Below are 13,021 nucleotides of genomic sequence, written 5' to 3'. Positions count from 1 at the left end.
GCGGCAGCGCTTTGAAGTGTGAGTGTAGTCAGAGCGGCAGCGCTGGAAGAGAGCTCTCCCAGCGCTGCATGTAAACCACATCTCTTACAGGTGTAGCGTGCCCTGATTACACTGACGCTTTACAGCGCTGTATCTTGCAGCGCTCAGGAGGGTGTTTTTTCACACCCCAGTTGCAGCGCTGTAAAGTGTGAGTGTAGCCAAGCCCAGAGAGGCCTGTCAATACCTCTGTAGTCACAGGACAAAAAGAGGGGGTTAGTGGGTTATATACTGTTGTAATAAGCCACAAATCCAGTGTCTCTGTTCAGCCCATTTAGCTGTGACAGTTGGAGTTTCTTTCCCAGACCTGGAGAAGAGCTCTGTGTAGCTTGAAAGCCTCTCTCACCAATAGCAATTGGTCCAATAAAAGATGTTACCTAACCCACCTTGTCTCTCTAATATCCTGGGACCAACATGGCTACAACTGAACTGAATATAAAAATTCTTTAAAATAACTTTCCAAAACTGTTCCATTAAAGAGTACCTAAAATTTATTAGACCAAATACTGTGACTTGCAGAGTCCATGGGAGTAGCAGGTACACAGCGATTGGCCCATAAAGATCACACAAAAAGCCATTCTTACCCACTTTCTGAATACATTAAAAAGAACTAGGAGATCTTTTCTTCATTTGGAATGCATTTTAAGTGAATCATTTGGTCAGCTTCTTGAGAAAAGACTATTCTCAGTAAGTGCCCAATCAAGAAATGCTTAAGCTGACAATGGACTTTGATAGACGTCAATCCACATCTGAGCTTTCCTGGGAATGTGCTAACATGTGAGCCAGGGCATCAGCCTGTAAAGAATGGAGTCATGCATGGACACATGACTTGCTCCTGTGACTCCAAAACTCCATCTTGTAGCTGTGATGCTGCATAGGAAAACACAAAGGGTTTCCACCCACAAGAGAGCGACTATATAAAGCCCTGCGAAATCCCTCCATTTTGTCTTCAGCTGGCACAAAAGATAGCCTCTCTACCCCAAGGAGATGCCTGAAAGAAACTGGAACAAAGGACAGTAACTACAGGGGTGTGAGTGATTGCTGGACCCAGACTAGGAGGAAGTCTAGTCTGTCAAAGAAGCTTATTGGAACATCTCTGAGGGTGAGATTTACCTGCATTTAGTTTCTTAGTGTATTAGGCTTAGACTTGTGTGTTTTATTTTATTTTGCTGGGTAATTCATTTTGTTCTGTTTGTTATTACTTGGAACCCCTGAAATCCTACTTTTTGTATTTAATAAATAAAACTTTTTACTTATTAAATTAACTCAGAGTAAGTATTAATACCTGGGGAGGGGCGCAAACAGCTGTTCATATGACTCCATCAGTCTTATAGAGGGTGAACAATTTATGAGTTTACCCTGTATACGCTTTATACAGGGTAAAAAAGATTTATTTGGGGTTTGGACCCCATTGGGAGCTGGGTATCTGAGTGCTAGAGACAGGAGCACTTCTTAGGCTGTTTTCAGTTAAGCCTGTAGCTTGTGGGGAACATGGTTCAGACCTGGATCTGTGTTTGCAGCAGGCAAGTGTGTCTGGCTCAAACAAGGCAAGGTACTGAAGTCCCAAGCTGGCAGGGAAAACAGGCTCAGAGGCAGTCTCAGCACATCATGTGGCAGTCCCAAAGGGGTTTCTGTGACCCAACCCATCACAACTATACATGTGCTTTAACAGAACTAACTGATGTCCTCATAATTCTAAGAGATTATTACTATTTTAGTTTTTTTTTTAAATTCTTTTTTGTCCTTTAACCCTTGCCTTTCCAAAGCACCTGTTTGTAAATACTTAATCACTAAGGCCACAAAATATTCCATGCTCAGTAAAACTGAATCTATATGGATTCCTAGACAAATATTGTTTTATTATGACATCAGAAATGCATTCTGGTCCATTTGTTCAATCTGAAAAGAGAAAAACATCCTGTTTTTAAAGATTATGGTCCCTTAAAATTTTTAATTTATGTTAAAGACAGTCTATCTGATTTTCTTATTTTTCATACACATTTATTAATAAAACCACCTAAAAAAAACCCATCAGTCCAATATGTAGGACACGCGCTATCCACACAATCACTTATATTGCATGTCCTTTAAACACCATGGCCAAAATTTTTATTCAGTGACATTTGCTTTACAAAAAAACAAATCATTTTTCTTTAAGTTCCTAAATATAGATTTAGGAACCAAACTTTACATATTCAAGTCTGAAAATTTTTGCCATTGCTATCGGGATAGATTGATTTAAATCAAAGTAATTTAAATGAGCAAGCAGGAATTCTTGATGTATATAACTGGTTTTAAATCCTTGATGTAAATAACTGATTTTAATCTTCTTTTGCATTTATAGTTTTTAGTTATTTTCCTAAAGAAATGTTGATTCTCTTTGGTTGGTTGAATGACCAACCGTTAAAACAGGTGGATCTTCAACTAAAGATAGTCTTTATATCGACTATGGTACTTCTTTGTTGCTAACCAGGATACACTATATATATATATATTTTAGTAATTATATGCCTTAATGTACATTTATTCAGATTTGAATTTTTTACATTTTTATCATATATTACTGAATGAAGAATTATGCATTTCTTATTTACTATCTGAGTAATTTTTTTACTCATGATTTGTATCAAGCTGCATTTGGATGAAAATTGAAATTCAATTAAAATGCACAAAAAGTTATTTTAAAATTGTTATTAGTTAAATAAAAACTACCTTAAATACCTAAGAAAAAATAAGTCTATCCAAACAATTATTTATATCTAAAATTAACTGATTTATTAAACAAAAGTATTATCTGTAGTTAGTGAAATGAACTGATTGTTTTTGGTCACCATGTCCGTCAAGGTTTTAGAACTAGTAGATCTCATCTTCTCAGACTTTGTTTTATTCATAGATTGGAAGAGTAAAAGAAGGTTTCCTGCTTTTTCAAATCCAAATGTGTTTCTCAACTTTGAATGAATTTGTCATTGAACTGATCTGGTTCAATAAACTAAAATGAAGATAATATTCTCTCTGTATGCAGAAGAATCTATTACTGGTCCAGCACTTAAACAAACTCTGGCTTCAGGTGCTTATCCAGTGACTACTACCAGCTCAACGGTTTGACTATCCTTAAAACTGGCAGCATACATGTACTGCTTGAATGTTTTAATTTAATTTATATATATTAATATATAATAGTAAGTTTAGGACATATAATATAATTTTAAATGGGTTTACTTTTTAAAAGAAATATTTAATTTAAAACATCCAATTACATTAAAAATCTGAATTTTTTAAAATCAATTTTTATTCATTGTACTAGATTTTCTACATTTTCAAATATATTGATTTCAATTACAACACAGAATGCAAAGTGTACAATTTATATTTATTAAATATTTGCACTGTAAAAAACAAATTCGTATTTTTCAATTCACCTAAGTACTGTAGTGCAATCTCTTTATTGTGAAAGTTGAATTTACAAAAGTAGAATTATGTACAAAAAAACCTGCATTCAAAAATAAAACAATGTAAAACTTTAGAGCCTACAAGTCCAGTCAATCCTACGTCTTGTTTATCCAATCAAACAAGTTTGTTTACATTTGCGGGAGATAACGCTGCCCACTTCTTGTTTACAATGTCACTTGAAAGTGAGAACAGGTATTCACATGGCATTGTTGCAGCCGGAGTCGCAAGATATTTACATGCCAGCTATGCTAAAGATTTGTATGTCCCTTCATGCTTCAACCACCATTCCAGAGGATGTGTGTCCATGCTGATGAAAATTTCTGCTCGATAATGATCCAAAGCAGTGCAAACCGATACGTTCGTTTTCATCATCATGAGTCAGATGCTACCAGATGCTTTCTTTTTTTGGTGGTTTGGGTTCTGTATTTTCCCACATCAGTGTATTGTTCTTTTAAGATTTCTGAAAGCATGCTCCACACCTCATTCCTCTCAGATTTTGGAAGGTACTTCAGATTCTTAAATCTTGGGTTGAGTGCTTTAGCTATCTGTAGAAATTTCACATTGGTATCTTATTTGCTTTTTGTCAAATTTGAAGTGAAAGTGTTTTTAAAATGAACAACATGTGCTGGGTCATTATCCGAGACTGCTGTAACATAAAATATATGGCAGAATGCAGGTAAAACAGAGCAGGAGACATACAATTCTCCTCCACAGAGTTCAGTCACAAATTTAATGAACACTTTTATTTTTTTAAATGAGCATCATCAGCATGAAAGCATGTCCTCTGGAATGGTGGCCAAAGCATGAAGAGGCATCTGAATCTTTAGCGCATCTGGCATGTAAATATCGTGCAACACCAGCTACAACAGTGCCATGCAAATACACCTGTTCTCATGTACAGGTGACACTGTAATGAAGATGTGGGCATTATCTCCCATAAATGTAAACAAACTTATTTCTCTTATCACTTGGCTGAACAAGAAGTAGGACAGGGTGGACTTACAAGAAGTAGGGCTGGGTGGACTTGTAGGCTCAAAACAACGTAAAACTTTAGTTTTCGAGTGCAGTTATGCAACAACAAAAACTACATTTGTAAGTAGCACTTTCATGATAAAGAGACTGCAATATAGTACTTGTATGAGGTGAACTGCAAAATATTATTTTTTTTTTACAGGCAAATATTTGTAATAAAAAATGATGTAAGTGACCATCATGCACTTTGTATTCTGTGTTGTAATTGAACTAGCTATATTTGAAAATGTAGAAAAACCTCCAAAATATTTACTAAATTTAAATTGGTATTCTATTGTTTAACAGTGTGATTAATCACAATTAATTTTGAGTTAATCGCGTGAGTTAACTGCGATTAATTGACAGCCCTAATTAAAATATGATATGTCCTGCATATTATCACAATTGTGTACAAACTGCATACTGTATTTTGGGTGGTTGTAGTTGGTAAATGAACTATTTTTTTCCAACTATTAGTGAGAAAGTCTGCAGACCTGTGCAAGTTAGTAAGTGGGTGTAAGGTTTAGATTACTTCCCCAGACACACTGGTTTAGATTTGCTGGCTGGAGTGTGGAGTGGAGCAGAGCAAAGTCTTTGTCTATACCCTATCCCGATCTGCCCGAATGCACAGAAAAGAGATTAGCAGCCCTCAGAGGCTGCTCAACTCTTTGCACCTTCATGAAATGCAGGTAGCTTATCAAAGGGAACAGTGGGCTTCTCAAAGTAACAATCTGGCTCCTGGTCTGTTCCTGCTACTCCTTGCTCAGGGGTCATGACAAAACCATAACTGAGCCCTTTATCTTCAGGCTTTTCAAGACAAGGACCACATCTTGTCTTTTTCACTTGGCAAAGCAACTAGAATACCTGTGGAAACAGTACACATGCTCAATAAGGAGTATGAAAATATAGACTGCAGTGGTTACAGGTTTATAAGCGCATGGTTTTTCAGACTGTATTCCTGCTTACATTTAAATTCATTTTATCAATCCTTAAGGTTTGGTTTGACACTATTATTTCCATATCTCATTGGTACTTACATATCTGTCCAATTGGCTGTGGCATCCTGAAGTACAGGCTTCCTCATGGCTGCTGCTCCTTAGCTCAGTTGAAGTGCTATTCAGAGCTCCACCATATCTTCTGTTTCTTAAGCCCACGGGAACTTACTGCCTACCTGCTCTCCCAACCTCCACTCCCCTTTCCTTTTGAAAGGCAAACAACAAAAGGGCTACCATTCAGCAGCTCTTCATTTGATTTCCTCCAAGTAAATCAGGAGCAGCCCCTGGCTGTGAACTGGAGTTCCCAGGACTTTATGAGTGTTATGACCCATGGGATTACTACTATTTTTAATCTCATTAATATTCACAAACCAAACAGGTTTAGTCACTAGACAGATTTCCGATCAATAAATTACTCTGTTTAACATGGTTCAAAGTTAAGCTTTTATTCGGTTTTAAATTAAAAAAATAAATTTTGTTATTAAATGGGTCTAACTAATGTTTACATACTAGTTTACTTGCTTTAGAATACCACCAGAGAAACAATTAACATATACCACCCAAACAAAAACCTTTGTTAGAAAGATCAACAATGGCATAATTCAGTTAAACTGAAAAAAAAAAGTCTTAAATGTTTACTTATAACATTCATTGTAAACCTCTGGTTTTAGTGCCATCCAAATCTAATTGCCATCTCAAAGTCAGTTGTATTCAGGATACTATACCACAGTGCTAATGTCATCAGCTTCTTCTGGTTTCTTCTGCCTGCTTGGCAGGGATTTCAAGTACTCAAGGTGCCTTCTTGCATCCTCTTGATTTTGCCGCACATAATAAACTACATAGGATATCACCATGGTGAACCAGCCAAACATGGTGACTAGCATGGCATAATCAGTAGTCTTTTTAGGAAGGTTACAAAGATCTGCATCATTGGCAGCATTGAGGAATGGTCTCCCAGCATGTTCATCTAACACAGAAGTCTTACAGATGACGTTGTTGGCAGTTTCATGGTTGGACGCCATGCTCCTCAGGACCTGCTGTAGAGTACAGTCACAGTGCCAAGGATTGTTTGCAATTCTGGCTCTGGCTTTTAAGTTATTGAAAGCATTTTTGTGCACACTTTGAATTCGGTTGTCAGACAAGTCCAAAGTCTGCAAGGTTTCTGCCACTCCTTTAAAGGCATGTTCATCTATAAATTCAATACCATTTTTGGATAAATTGAGGACTCTCAGTTGATGCAAGTCCTTAAAAATTTCATTTGGGATGGATGTTATCTGATTGGAGTCCAAATAAAGTAAGACTGTTTCAGGAGGAAGATCTCTGGGTATTTCCTTGAGATTTGCATTGCTACAACTGACATTTAAACCTCCAGAATGAGAACAAAGGCAGCCTTTTGGGCACATACTGGCAGAATGAAAGCACAGTATCATGAGGACAAAACTTTGTAAGAACAGACACATGGAGAGGGAACGAGTTAACCACAGGTCTACCAAATGCATGCTGGGATGTCAGCATAATCACACAACCACTTCTCATTTACCCAACAGTGGTGGTAAAAGATTCTGTACAGCCAAAGCGTAGCTTCATTTTCTTCAGCAGAATTAGCAAAAGTGGACTAATAAGTGGACTTCCTCATGGTCAGTATTCGTCTTAAAAATACACCTAAGGAGAGAAGAAAAAGGTTCCTTAGATCGTACAATACAAGACAAATTAGTTCATTTCAAAGGAAATAAACGTAATCTAATTGAAAAGTATTGCACAATGGCCTATTATCCTATCAGCGCGCAGGGGATTTACTCATCTAACTCCTATTAGCATTAATCTCAGTTTAACACTAAAATTGCAGCACATTTTTAAAATGATAGACTACAACAGTTCTGAACTGCAGAGGTTTGGGTTTAATATCAGACAATTATTACAAGAAACAGTAGTTTGTTTTTATCACAGGCTTACTAAAATAACAGCCATAAAATGTAATTACATTTTCTGAGTTACAATAGAAGGCACATTAACAGGATTTACAGTTCAACACCACCAACAGTGACAAATACGGCCAATATTTTTGTAGTTAATGACCTCAAAATGAAATACTTCCTATTGTAAGTCCAAATTAGAGAATTTCCTTGAGGAAACATTTTTCTGAATGAATACACTCATTATAAAACAACGGAAACAAATATTGCTGGAAGGCACAGTACAAATCCATATTTCATGTGTGTATTTCCCCCCTCGATTCCTTTTTTGCTTCTGAATGTTTTGAGTCTTCCAGTTCACGAAATGTTGCTAGATATTTCTGGAGAGTTCTAAAGAAATAAATTTCATCTTCCATTTTCTGCCTAAAAAGATTTATTGTATATAAGTAACATACAGAAAACAGCAATAAAGCAAATACAAAAGAGACCATGTCTGTGCAATAAACAAAAACTCACTCGAGGTATACTATATCCCAACGGAAGATAAGAAAATGATTAATCTCTCTTAAGCCATCTTCAGAGGGGAAAAGATGGAAATATGCAGAAGCATATTACTTTAACAGAAACACAAATGCGGACTATGATATGTTGACCTATAAGGAGTCACAGACCACCTCATTATTCCCCCCCGCCGCATTATGCTAAATCATGAATTGCTAACCATTCCAACCCATTTGTTTTTATTCACACACTTTCTAGTCTTTTAGTAGCTCAGACATTTTCAAGCCTTCTGAGTTATATTTACATATACATGATATTTAACATGCAGGGGAGTCCAATGAAAACTGAAATCCCTATAGGGAGGGATTTGTGAGATTCCATGGAGAACAGAGGATATTTATATTGCAATCTCTTCTGCCTGCAGTTATGCATCCTGCAGAATCCATAAACTAATCACACTTTCCGGCAGCTCACCACAGCATTGACTCTCTAGATTACTGAATATTTTTAACCCAACACATATGGAGTTTTAGTTAACCACTGTGCTGCTGCAGTTACATCAGGACAAAACATGCCTTCCGGTATTGCTTTGTGTATCAGGTATATTACATATGGAGCATTCCATTGCTGCTTCAGTAGAATACTGGAACTTCTGAAGAATTCCACAGTAGCCTCCTGCAGAATATATCTGCAAGACAATTAAACACATTCACTTTTGCACTGGTGAGCTGGGAAAGGGCTTGCACAAGCCGCTTGTTAACAGAGCTGGCATTTGGGCTCCATGAACAGGAATCTCAGTTTTCATTAGAAGAAAAAAAGAATTCTATCCCTTTTTCTTGCTATGCTAGCCATGAAAATGTAAAATGAAGGGGGAAAAAAAAACCCCTGCCCCTAAAAAAACACTAAGGCTGAAGAAAGCAGTAGCTGGGCTCTCAGTCTTCAAAGTGAGGCTTAGCAGAACCTAAATGACCAGACAAACACAAACACTTTATGTAAAATAAGTCTATTATGTTTGGGGTGTATCCTTGAGAATCATCTTGCTAAACCTCCCTAAAAACCTTAGGTCAGTCCTGTGCACAATGCTGTTATCATGGAGGGCAGAAAACACTTATGGGCTGCAAAAAAAATGTGTTTCATTAGCCTGCCCAGAAGAGCTTAGTGCTGATTACAATGTTGAGCCGTTTCTGAGGCTAAGGCCTTGGCTACACTGGCACTTTACAGCGCTGCAACTTTCTCGCTCAGGGGTGTGAAAAAAACACCCCCCTGAGCGTTGCAAGATACAGCGCTGTAAAGTGTCAGTGTAAACAGTGCCACAGCGCTGGAAGCGCGGCTCCCAGCGCTGCAAGCTAAACCCCATCAGGATTTGGAGTACATGCAGTGCTGGGAGAGCTGGGCCAGGACAGCGCTTTGAAGTTTCAAGTGTAGCCATACCCTAAGATAGAACAGGGAAGTGCTAACGTTGGCAGCTCCATAGTGTGGGTCTGCCGCCATGCCTGTGGTGGTGAGAGCTGCTGCAAGAGGATCTCTTCTCCACTAGATTAGTCAGGGCCAGCTCTGGCATTTTTGCTGCCCCGAGCGCAAAAAAAACAAAAACAAAAACAAAAAAACTGTGGAGCAGCCGGAGCAGCAAAGCAAGGGGGAAAAAAAAAAAAAGCAGGGCAGCCGGAGCCAGGGTGCAGGGTGACTCCCTGCACTGCAGACGTGCCCCGGCTAGTGGAGGGGAAGGGGAGGGAGCGGGGAGGAGAAAGAGAAATGGGGCGGCCAGGGCTTGCTGCAGACCTGGCACTGGCTGGGGCAGACGGAGTGCACAGCCCGCTCCCAGCAAGGTGCTCCCCTCCTCTGCGCTGCCACTCCCTACAGGGCAGCCAGATCGGCAAACCAAAATAAATAAATAAATAAAAAGCAGCCGTGCCCGCCCTAGGATTGGGCAGAATGCCGCCCCACAGAATCTGCTGCCCCAAGCACGAGCTTGCTCGGCTGGTGCCTGGAGCTGGCCCTGAGGTTACTTAACAACCCCATGGTCCCTGCCAGCTATTCCAGCAGCACATGAGGAGGTGCACAAACTACTACTGCACTGAATAACTGCAGCCCTCCTCTCCCCACTAGAGCCTGCTTGCCCAGCTCTAGCTTGGAGCGTGAAGAGTTGACACAGGCCTGCACATTACTAAGGGAAAATCGGCTGCCTTGACCTTCCCTGCCCACCCAGAAGTCAGGGCAGGCCCATTTCCCCACCACATAACAGGTAGGAGAGATTTATGTTCCTTCATTTTTTTGTCTCACCATTTGTAGAATTAAAACCTATACAGATAATTCCCATCACAGCAGTATTTGGGCTCAAATTAAATTCAGCAGTGCAAAAACATTCTCCAAAAATGGGGAACATGTGCTGATTCTTAGAATACACCCCACTCTTCACAAAGCACCTCACCCCTCACAGAAACAGGAGGATGCCAAAGAGAACCCTATAAGCAGTGGACACTAACACACACAGTTTCACCATGAACTTGTCCCTTCCTGCCATGTATTTCTTAATTATTAAAATGACTGTTTCGTCACTCCTTCCTGTGAGGCATACCATGTACCATAAACAACCTACTGCTCATACACTGCAACTTTTTACTAATAAGTAATACTGGAATCCTTACTACAAGAATGCCCAACAGCAATAAAACTCCCCCCTCAAGCTGTTTCAAGTGGCCTGCAGGCATCTCAGTTGCTGATTTCACAGCAACATTAAGTATTGTCATTGCCTAAGCCTCAGGCCCTGGTGAGGAGGACAATGCATTTATTAGCCTACATTGAAATGAGTATTCAATATATCCTGGTGGGAAAACAAAGCAGAAATTGATTGCCAGTATATACCTGGATGTACAGCTAAATCAGTCTTTTCCATAACGTGAGTTAATATCATTTATGAAAGTGCAAGAATTAACTTTATGAACTGTGAAGCATTTGATAGTTATCAATCCAACGAAAAATAATTTGTCAGACAACAAATGCATGGCACCAAATTTCTAAGATGATGTTATCTGACTACTGTTTAACGAATGAAGAATATTAATTATAATGGGAATAGTCTGTGAGCAAGGCCACTTACATAGCTCTCCAAAAGGATTCCTGCTGTGTCTCCATATCTAAGATCCTGAGAGTAGTATACAGGAAAGGAAGAGGTGAGTGACACATTTCTAAGAGAGCTGGAGTCCACCCAAGCAAACAGGTTCACAAATGCCATGCTGAACTCTAAGAACACTGATAAGCATCATGGTGCAGAATAGCAGGAAATGTTTCTATCTTTCTGCCCATTGAACTTTACTCTATAGTGACTCTGGCCAGAGTGGTCACAACCGTACAAATTGCAACTTGAGAAATAATGTGATCGTTATTCTAAGCTCAATGTACTCTTGACATTGCTGACAAAGGTTATACAGGAGGCTCGTTATGACTACTACTCAATGTGCTAAGACGGGGTGGGCAAACTTGGAGGGCCGGGCAGGGAAGGCTGTGCTTCCCTAAACAGCCTAGCCCCCACCTCCTATCCAACCCCTCCCACTTCCCGCCCCCTTACCGCTCTCCTCAGAACCTCCAACCCATCCAACCCTCCTGCTCCTTGTCCCCTAACTGCCCCCTCCTGAGACCCCCCGCCCCTATCCTCCCCCTTGGATCCCCACTCCCTATCCAACCCTCCCTGCTCCCTGTCTCCTGACAGCCCACCCCCTATCCACACCCCTGCCCCCTGACAGGCCCCCCGGGACTCCCACGCCTATCCAACCCCCGCACCCGTTCCCCATCCCGACTGCCCCCCAAACCTCTGCCCCATCCAACCACCCCCTGCTCCCCATCCCCAGAAGCCCCCGCCCCTTATCAAGCCCCTTGTTCCCAGCCCCTTTACCATGCTGCTCAGAGCAGCATGTCTGGCTGCCACGCCACCCAGCAGGAAACAGACACGCAGCCTCGCACTTTGCCCACACGGCGGCGTGGCTGCAGGGGAGGAGGGACAGCAGAGGAGGGAGAGGGGGCTAGCCTCCTCAGCCAGGAGCTCAAGGTCCAGGCAGGACCCGTAGTTTGCCCACCCCTGTGCTAAGATATCCTTGTTTTTAACTTTACATCCTCCACACCTCTTCCCTCACCACTTAACCCCTCATTAGTCCATTTCATCCACCAGTTATGTTCTTTTGTAACCTACTTTGTAAGCTCTTTGGAACACGTCCTGACTTTTTAAGTATTCTGCACAGTGTCTAGCATTATGGAGTGATGATCTCTGATTGGAGCCTACTGGTGCTACAGAAATGCAAATAAACAAATAATAATAAAGAGAAAGCATTTAATCCAAGTAGCTGACTGATGTAAAGAACATGAATGCCTTAGAAATGTCCTAAACTTATTAATTCTTATTACTTTATTCATACAAAGAATTTTCCACATATTTGTGTTATTCATTATCAGCTAATAAAAGCAACAATCAACAATCTCAGTGAATGGTATTTCTTAAGATTTAATGACTAGCTAGGGATGACAGTACTCAGCTGTACCTTTTCCTCCCCATTCTCTTCTATACAAATGCTAAAAGTCTAAATACTAAGATGGGTGAACTAAACAGCCTGGCATTAAATGAGGACATTGACATAATAGGTCCATCACAGAAACTTGGTGGTACGAGGATAATCAATGGGACCAGTAATACCAGGGTACAAAATATATATGAATGACAGAGCAGGTCACATTGCTGGGGGAGTGGCACGTTGAAAAAATGTGAACAAAAGCATAGAGTCAAATAAAGTAAAAATCTTAAATGAATCAAACTATACCACAGAATTTCTGTGCTTAAACAATAAGAGTAGAGCTGTAGGAATATACTTCTGACCACCTGACCAGGATGGTGACTGACTGTTAAGTGCTCAGGGACATTATAGAGGCTACAAAGGCAGAAAACACAATAATGGGGGATATCAGCTATCCCCGTATTAGCTGGGAACATGTCACCTCAGGAAGGGATCCATAGATAACATTTCTAGCCACCATTAATGACTGCTTCTTGGAGCAACTAGTCCTGGCACCCAAGGGGAGAAACAATTCTTCATTTAGTCCTAAGTGAAGCACACAGAATGTAGTCCAAGA

The 13,021-nt window shown here is 40.1% G+C and overlaps 1 protein-coding gene across 6 annotated transcripts in view; it reads right to left on the bottom strand.

The window, feature by feature from the left end:
• Nucleotides 1-5,938: 5,938 nt before the first annotated feature.
• LRRC3B (leucine rich repeat containing 3B) overlaps nucleotides 5,939-13,021 on the bottom strand; it is a 64,585-nt gene continuing 57,502 nt past the window's right edge. For all 6 annotated transcript variants that reach the window (XM_030550988.1, XM_030550985.1, XM_030550984.1 and 3 more), the window contains one exon: nucleotides 5,939-7,154. In XM_030550988.1, coding sequence (XP_030406848.1) covers nucleotides 6,212-6,991 — 780 coding nt within the window. In that variant the 5' untranslated portion in view covers nucleotides 6,992-7,154 and the 3' untranslated portion in view covers nucleotides 5,939-6,211. The remainder of the gene's footprint in view (nucleotides 7,155-13,021) is intronic.

The sequence above is a fragment of the Gopherus evgoodei genome, chromosome 2 (genome assembly GCF_007399415.2).
Source record: "Gopherus evgoodei ecotype Sinaloan lineage chromosome 2, rGopEvg1_v1.p, whole genome shotgun sequence".
NCBI lineage: Eukaryota > Metazoa > Chordata > Testudines > Testudinidae > Gopherus > Gopherus evgoodei.
The sequence above is the reverse complement of the archived record's forward strand: the minus strand, read 5'-3'. Positions and strand labels throughout refer to the sequence as shown.